The sequence below is a fragment of the Microtus ochrogaster genome, linkage group LG4 (assembly GCF_000317375.1).
Source record: "Microtus ochrogaster isolate Prairie Vole_2 linkage group LG4, MicOch1.0, whole genome shotgun sequence".
In the NCBI taxonomy this organism is placed as follows: Eukaryota; Metazoa; Chordata; class Mammalia; order Rodentia; family Cricetidae; genus Microtus; species Microtus ochrogaster.
The window spans coordinates 22,080,846-22,089,633 of NC_022030.1; the positions used below are offsets into that span (position 1 = coordinate 22,080,846).

Below are 8,788 nucleotides of genomic sequence, written 5' to 3' on the forward strand. Positions count from 1 at the left end.
CATAAAACTAGACTATTCGGCCGCAAGCTACTGGGGAACCTCCTGCCTCTGCCTCCCATTTCCATAGGCATTCTAGGATGGTAGACATCTGCCTTACTGTCTAGCTTTGGCATGGAGCCTTGGGATTTGAACTCAGGTCTTCAGGCTTGCACGTTAGGTGCTCTACCCATTGAGCCATCTTTCCAGTAATAAAGTGCTCTTGTTACCCTTAGTAACCCATGAAGGAAAGGAATTCAGTCTAAGGCCGTAGGGAGCAGCAGTCAGGACCCTAAAGTGCAGGCAATATGGCACCATAAACGAGAACCAGCACAGGTCAGGAGAGAAGACACAGGGCATATCCCTGTTAGGGTTCCAAATCCCGGAAAACTGATGCGTCCGGGAGGAACTGGAGGGTGAGCCAGCTGCAGGTTCTCTGTGAGAGTGGGGCCAGTTCATGACGGGAAACAGCAGGAGGGCTCCAGGTGAGAGGGAATGAGAGGGTGAGGGTGGGGGTGGAAGGTTGAGGGTGAGCCATTCACATACCTAGTGCCAGGGAGACGTGGTCACACATGCCCAGAAGTTGTCCAAAACAGACCGGCCCATCCAGAGGAATGCCCAGCTCCCACATACTGCAGAAGGGGGTCGTGTTATCAGTCCAGACAGTGGCTACATCTAGAGACAAGCCAGCCACCCGAGCATTCAAATATGGAGAAAGAGCAGTTGGCCAGCTGGATCCACATTCCACACCCACACATTCAACCAGAGATCAGATATGAGGGTGGATCAGGTCTGTGTAAACACCGGCATAGGTTTCCCCCTTAGATTGGTGTAACTATGTATGTAGTGTTTACATTCATTGCTCTAGGTGTTGTGAATAAGCATGACGGTTTCAAGCCTACAGGAGCATGTTCGTGGGTCATATGCAAATATTCAAATACTATGTCATCCGATGTGTGGGACTTGAACATCTGAAAATGTTGGTTTCCATGGAAATTGGTCCTAGGACAAATTTGCACAGATTCTGAGAAATGACTCTAGCCCCAAACCCGATGGCAAATACCGCTGCAGGGCTGGCGAAATGGCTCTGTGGTCAAAAGCCCTGACTACTCTCCCAGAAGACACGACTGGACTCGCAACACCCACGTAGCAACTCAACAACTGTCTACAACTCCAGTTCCAGGGAATCTGGTGCCCTCTTCTGGTCTTTGCAGGCACCAGGCAGGCACATGGGCACACATTACACATGCAGGCAAAATGCCCAAATCCATAACATTTTTAAAAAGTCAAATAAAATTTAACAAAGAGCTCTTGCTTTTGCAGAGAAGCCCAGTTCGGTTACCAGTACCCAAGTCAGGCAGCTCACAGTGCCGGCAACCCCAGCTCCAGGGAGTCTAGCACCCTCTTTTGGCCTCCCCTGGTACTTGCACTCATGGGTGCACACATATACACACACACACACATATAAATCAAACCAATTAATCAATAACAATTCTCATGGGCTCTCATGAGACTTCCACCCATTGAGCCTCAGCTGCTCTCTGGAGTCCCCAGTCCTCCCTATGTCTCAGGGAATAAGGAGCAATGCCTTTCACATCTGAGCCTATAGGACATACACAGGCATAGAAGGGGCTAATTAAAAAAAAAAAAAACCTTATTACTGTGTAACCCAGTAGGCATCAATTTCTTGATCCTCCTGCCTCCGCCTTCTGAGGACAATAGGTGTATATCATCATGCCAGGTTGAAATTAAAATCCCCCCCATGTACCTCCTCATTGTCCCCCCCATACTACTGCCTTCCCATCACCGTCTTGTAGTCACAGAGAGGGGTGGGGCTTCTTAGGCATACTGGTTTCCCCTCCTCCAACCTCGTACCGCTTAGTTGCTTGGAGAACGGATTCTTCATTGTGAGAAGCCACCATAAGGTGGCACAGGGGACCATGCTGGGACACGCGGCGCAGCATCAGCTCCAGACAGCGACTGTAACTGAAGGGGGAAGTTCTGCTCAGCTCTCCAGGGATTGAGGGCCAAGTGCAATCAATGGTCGATGGGACTCCTGCCTCCTTTGGTCTTCAGGCAGGAGCTCCTCGGAACCGTTGCCCTCTCGTGTAACCTTTATCAAGCTTCCTTAGTAGAAGTCAGGATGGACGTTGGGGTGAAAAGCAGGACTTTGTTTTGTTCTGACACTCAGGCTCATTATGTAGCCCAGTCCTGCCTTAGCCTCTCATCAACAGGCATGACGAGCATGGGCTTGTGAAGTGGACGGCTTCTGACCCAATGACTGTCTCACAGCAAAACCATGTCTCCGCCCAAGATGGCACTACCCAGGATTGGTCTCTATAGCATGGGTGGATTTTTTTCTTTTTTTGGTTTTTCGAGACAGGGTTTCTCTGTAGCTTTTGGAGCCTGTCCTGGAACTAGCTCTTGTAGACCACGCTGGCCTCAAACTCTCAGAGATCCGCCTGCCTCTGCCTCCCAAGTGCTGGGATTAAAGGGGATTTTTTTCTTAAATAATATTTTTTTCAGTGTGTGTGTGTGTGTGGTGTGTGTGTGTTCTAGAGCATACACGTGGAGGTCTCTCCACATGGTCTCCCCCTCTACCACAGAGGTCCTAGGGAGGAACTCAGGCCATTAGGCTTGGTGGCAAGCACCTTTACCTGCTGAGCCACCTCACCAATCCTGTCTTAATTGGTTGTCTTAATTTTCAATACGACATGATGTGGACATTATGTATAAGAGAAAATTCCTGGCATGTCCGTGATGGCATTGGACATTGTCACAGAAGTTTAACTGGGAAAGAAAGAACCCCTAAGCCCCTGCGACACACACTGAATGCGGGTGGCACCATTTTATGTATTGTGGTCCCTGGTTAAAAAACAAAAGAGAGAAAGTAAGAGCCAGGCATGGTGGCACAGGCCTTTAATCCCAGCACTCAGGAGGCAGAGACAGGTGGATCTCTGTGAGTTTGAGGCCAGCCTGGTCTACAAGAGCTAGTTCCAGAAGAGCTAGGACTGTCACACAGAGAAACCCTATCTCAAAAAACCAGCCAACCAAAGCAAACAAAAAAACCAACCAAATGAAACAAACAAAACTTAGAGGGGTTGGGTGGAATAAGCTGAGCACTGGCATCCAGTCCTCTCTGCTTCCTGGCATGGACGTGATGTGATCAGCGCCTCTCACTGTCATGCTGCCCTGATACTATGAACTCTGTCCCCTCAAGCATGAGTTAAAACAAGCCCTTCTTTCCTTAATTTGCTACTGTCGGGGATTTTGTCAAGCATCAAGAAGAGCGATGAATACATCTACAGAAGATTCGTAGCAACCCAGGTGTCCACCAGTCGGGAGGCAGCCTTAGGAATGATGATGTGCGGAGGAAAGCTGTAAGCGGGGAGGGGGTTGAGGGCTGGGGTTTTGGGGGTGAAGGAGGACGTTGCTGTCCAGGTGGGAAACAACAGTGTTCCAAATCCTGGAGAGGAAGTGATGTGAACACACACACAAGATGTTTGGCACAGACCCCCATGGCTGGTGATGAGCAAGTGAGAGATGACATCCATTGTACAGGTCTGGTGGGGCAGGACTGTCATTCCAGTTACTTTGGACAATGAGGCAGGAGGATTGCAAGTTCAAAGTCTGCCTGTGCTATAGAGTGAGCTCAAGGTCACCCTGGGAACTTAACAAGTCTGTTTCAAAAACAAAAGTAAAAGGATGGCTGGAGATATAGTTTAGTGGTTGAATTCTCCAGTCAGGGACTGGGGGCATGGCTCCGTGGTAGAGCCCCTGCCTAGAATCCCCCAGTGAGGGGCTGGAGTGTGGTTCAGTGGTAGAGTCCCTGCCTAGAATCCCCCAGTGAGGAGCTGGGGGCGTGGCTCAGTGGCAGAGCCTCTGCCTAGAATCCCCCAGAGAGGAGCTGGGGTGTGGCTCAGTGGCAGAGTGACTGTCAGGCTTATGCAACCTGCTTTACTCCCAGAAGAAGAGTTACATGCTATTTAAGTGTGTGTATGTGTGCTTGTGCATGCACACATGTCTGTGTGTTCAGGTGCACATGTGTACGTGTGTGGGTTGTGGCCCAAGGTTGACGCTGGGTGTCTTTCTCGATGGATCTTCACTTTATTTACTAAGACAGGCTCTCACTGGACCCAGGCTCATCAGTTCTGTCTAGTCTAGCTAGCAGCTTGTCCCCCGGGACCCCCGTCTCTGCCTCTCAAGTCTGGAATGACAGGCAGCCACCACACTGGCTCAGCTTTTCCTATGGGTTCTGGGGATCTGACCTGCCTTCACTGTGCTTCTGAGACAAGCACTTTATCCCCTGAGCTGTCACCCTCCACCTTGTGTTTTGAGACAGGGTCTCTCACTGGGACCTGGGGCTTGCTGATTAGGTTGGACTTGTTGGCCAGTGAGCTCCAGGGATCCTCCAGTCTGTTTTCTCAACACAGTAACAAGATACCACATGTGGATTCGTGAGTGTGTGTGTCTGTGTGTGTGCGCGCGCGTGTGCACGTGTGTGTGTGCACTTGTGTGTGTGCGCGCGTGTGTGAGCACTTATGCACGTACATGTTTGCTCCCTATGTATGCACATGTAGAAGGCAGAGATCAATGTTGGGTCTCTTCCTCCAACTCTGTGCATCTTACTGTTGGAGTCAGGGTCTCTCACTGAACCTAGAGATGGATGTTTCAGCTGCCTTGACCCCTAGTGAGCCTAGAGCATCTGCTTGTCTCCAATGTTGGAGCATTGGAGTCACAGCTGTGTACCCTGGCACTCGGTCCTCGTGCAACAATCACTTTCCCTGTTGTGCTGGCACTAATGGGAGGTGGGGCCTTGAAGGAGGAAGTGTGTCACTGTAGAGGCAGGCTTTGAGGTCTCAGATGCTCAAGTCACACCCAGTGAGTCAGTCTACTTCCTGTTGCCCGTATATCAACATGTAGCAGCTACCTTTCAGGCATCATGTCTGCCTGCTCGCTGCCATGTCCTGTCGTGATGATAATGGACTGAACTCTGAACTGTAAGCGAGCTACCACAATGAAATGTTTTCTTTATAAGAGTTGCCGTGGTCACAGCGTCTCTCCCCAGCGATAGGAACCCTATCATTGCTTCCTCAGCCTTGTGACATATTATAGTATTTATTATTTTTCCTATAGCCTCTCAGCCTTGTCCCTACCTTCGACTAGTGGCCTCATAGTCAGGCTGAGTGCAATCTTCCTTCCCCTGGAGTTGAGTCATGGCTCTCTCCTTGTCCAGATAGGCACCTCGTACCAACTTCACCCCAAACGCCAGGCCAGCCTTGTGTGCAGCATCAGCATCCCGCTCCAGCCGTTCGTGAGTTTCCTGCAGGGCGCACAGGCAGACTCAGGAGGGTCAGGGTGCTGGGTCCCCACCCACAGCCCTTTAGAGCACACTGCCCACCTTCAGATAGGCCTGGTAAGTGTTCCACACCCAGGGCCCGCCTTCCTCTGGTCTGTTCCAGCGCAAGGCCAGGGCAGCCACGAGCAGGGAGAGGGCGGGGTTGATGAAAGTGTACTCCGCGTCCACCAGGAGCCTCACGTGCTGGGCCCGGGCATACTGAAGGGGGAGAGAAAGGTGTCAGGGCCAGCAGTGTCCGCGAGGTGGGGAGCCAGGGCACCCACGTGTTACCTGGGCCACTTGATGTAAGCGATTGAGAGAGGCCTGCAGGTGCTGATTCTGTTCGGCGTTGAGGTAGGAGACCTGCAAGTTCTAAGGGGCATTAGGGAAGGGGACAGTGCTCAGGACCACTGGCTCCCTTCAGGACCCAAGTCCCCTCTTTCACAGGTAAAGTATGTGTGTATGTGTGTCTGTCTGTCTGTGAAGAATTTGTGGGAAATCAGAAAGTGACTCGCAGGGTGTAGTGGCCTGTGCTGCAATCTTGCGATTTGAGAGGCCGAGGAAGCCTGAGCTAGTCTATCCAGTGAGAAAGAAGGAGGGCCAGCGAGATGGTTCAGTGGCTGAGCCACCTGCTGCGAAGCCTGATGACCTGAGTTCAAGTCTCAGGACCCACGTGGCGGAAGGAGACAGCTGACTCCTCGAAGGTGTTTTCTGACCCCTCCACTCCATGCTTTGTCATGCGTGTTTACAGGGGTGCACACATGCACACACACACACACACACCAAACAAAGAAACAAACAAACAAATAAATAAAAGCAGTAACATTTTAAAATATAATAAAAAAGAAAAGAAAGAGAGAGAGTTTAGAAAGTCGGAATGAGACCCAGTCTCAAAAAAGACATGGAACTCTCTCATAAACCAGGCATGGCAGTGCACACCTGTAATCCTATCAGGAGATGGAGGCAGGAGGATCGGGAGCTAAAGGCTATCCTGGGCTACAAAGTGAGTGAGAGGCCAGCCTGGCCTATATGAGCCCCAACCTAAAGAATAAATAAGTAAAAAAGAAAAGATCAAACAAAACAAAACTCACCCTCAGACTGACGGGGATTCTGCAGTGATGGGAAGGCCCCATGTATGGAAGGGGATCTGTGTGGTCCTACTGTGTGTGTGTTTGCTGAAGTTCATCAAGGCGTATCTTTGCCCCCGCAGGTTCTCATGTATCCCAGGCTCACCTAAATTTACTGTGTAGTCAAGATAACCTCCAGCTTCTGCTCCTTCTCCCTCCACTTCCCAAGTGCTGGTTTGGAGGTGTTTATAGCCAAACCCGCTTTGATTTGTAGTTTTCATTCAACAAAAATCTTTTTAACTCTTAAGACAAATCTAGCTTAAACAATTAGGAAGCTTTAACCTGCGTGCTTCACAGCCTGAAGCACTTGGTGCAGAAATGAACTGACGTCAGCCACCGAGAAGCGTCACAAAGTAAGATGGATCCATGGGCAGCAGGTGCCATTACCTCCCCCGTCCCAACTCTAGGTTCTGTTTCCATGGATTCAGCCCATGGCAGGTCAAAAAATTTCAGAAAAGCCTTGCAGAGCTGGAGACACCATGTCCTGCTTTACCAGAATTCAGTTCCTAGCACTCTCGGCAGGAGACTGTGTGTCTCTCTAGCTTCTGGAGAGCTACCGCCCTCTTAGGGCCTCTGAAGGCACTGCCCACGTGTGGTGCACACACATGCAATGACAAATAAAGTGATTTATTTAAAAAGAAAAAGCCAGCCGGGCAGTGGTGGTGCACACCTTTAATCCCAGCATCTAGTAGGCAGAGGTAGGGGGAAACTCTGCAAGTTAGAGGTCAGTTTGGTCTACAAAGTGAGGTCCAGGACAGCCAGAACTACACAGAGAAACCCTGTCTTGAAAAACAAACAAAACAAATAAAAAGAAAGAAAAAGAAAAAGGAAAAGGAAAACCCTGCGCCTACACTGAGCGTAGACAGTCATATGCTGTCGTTATCCTCTGAGATGGTTAGAACAGTCAAGCTGAGAGACCAGCGTTCCGGGCATGCCTGTGGAGGATTGTCTTGTGTTGTGGTGGGGAGATGCACCAGCAGAGGTGGTGTACGTTCCTTTGTGGGGATCCTGGACTGCATGATGGAGGAATGGAGCTAAGCAGCAGGAAACTAGCACCCGTGGCTCCCTGCTTTCTGATCCTAGATGCCGAGGGACCAACTGCTTCAACCTCCTGCCACCCCGATCTCCCGTGATGGCGGACTGCACCACACATTATGAAGCCCAGATCAACCCTCCTCCCTGCAGTTACTTTCATCAGAGTGGTTATTACAGCAGCAGGACAGCCGCTTAGACACATCTTCCCTGATGCCACAGGGTGGCCGTTTGTGCAGTATTTGCACTGCATCTGGTGACAAGTCGCCCAGAGAGGATTAAAGGGCATGGGAGGATATGCACAGCTTATAGGCAAATAATGCCAGGCCATTTCAAGTGTTGGTATCTAAAGGTGGTTTACTGGGATGGCAGTGTGGCTAAATGTTGAAGGTGGCAGGTGTGTGGGCGATCACTGCACAATGAACTTTTTACTTTTTTTTTTGTTTGTTTGTTTGTTTTTGTTTTTCGAGACAGGGTTTCTCTGTAGCTTTGGAGCCTGTCCTGGAACTCCCTTGGTAGACCAGGCTGGCCTCGAACTCACAGAGATCCGCCTGCCTCTGCCTCCCGAGTGCTGGGATTACTTTTTAATCATTTTCCCTGCAGTGCTGAGGATAAACCCAGACCTTGTGAAGACTAGGCAAGCTCTCTATTACATATCCACAGCCCAGCCCCTCACTGGGGGATTCTAGGCAGGGGCTCTCCCACTGAGTTATTCCCCCGACCTCTTACTGGTATATTGTAGGGAAATTCTACCCCCAGGCTACATCTGTAGTTCTTGTTTACTTTTGTTTGCTTGTTTTTGCCCAGGACACCACTCTGTAGCCCAGGATGGCTTTACACTGGAGATCTCACTTCAACCTCCGAGTGCTGGGCTTCTAGAAGTGTACAGTTATGCCTTGCTTGTTAACATTTTGTTACAAAACATTCTCAAACTCACAGAACAATAAAAAAGAGGCCCAGTATAGTGGCAAATGCCTATAATCCCAACACTGAAATAGCTGAGGCAGGAGAATTGTGTATTCCGAACAGACTGGGCTACTGTATCCCTAGCAGGTTTTTAGGGATGGAGACCTGGGGACCCTGGGGCTCCTGTCAGCCAGTGTAGCCATTACAGTGAGCTCCAGGTTCAGCGAGAGCCTGCCTGTTAAAACATAAAATGGGACAGGCTGATGTGCTGGCAAATGCCTTCAATCCCAGCACTTGAGAGGCAGAAGCAGGCTGATCTTTGTGAGATCCACCTTAGCCTGGTCTACATGATGAATTCTAGGACAGCCAGGGCTATGTAAAGAGACCTTGTCTCAAAAACAAAACAAAA

General features: G+C 50.1%; 2 protein-coding genes across 2 annotated transcripts in view; both read right to left on the reverse strand.

Moving 5' to 3' along the window:
• The window catches only part of LOC113457658 (zinc finger protein 420-like), a 1,205,902-nt gene that overhangs the window by 865,612 nt on the left and 331,502 nt on the right, over positions 1-8,788 (reverse strand). The gene's annotated exons all lie outside the window — the stretch shown is intronic.
• Prodh2 (proline dehydrogenase 2) overlaps positions 1-8,788 on the reverse strand; it is a 12,694-nt gene that overhangs the window by 1,867 nt on the left and 2,039 nt on the right. The window contains exons 5-9 of the mRNA XM_005361246.3: positions 5,606-5,686; positions 5,378-5,533; positions 5,133-5,299; positions 1,852-1,962; positions 523-608 (exon numbers count right to left, since the gene is read on the reverse strand). Of these exons, the coding sequence (XP_005361303.1) occupies positions 523-608; positions 1,852-1,962; positions 5,133-5,299; positions 5,378-5,533; positions 5,606-5,686 (601 nt within the window). The remainder of the gene's footprint in view (positions 1-522; positions 609-1,851; positions 1,963-5,132; positions 5,300-5,377; positions 5,534-5,605; positions 5,687-8,788) is intronic.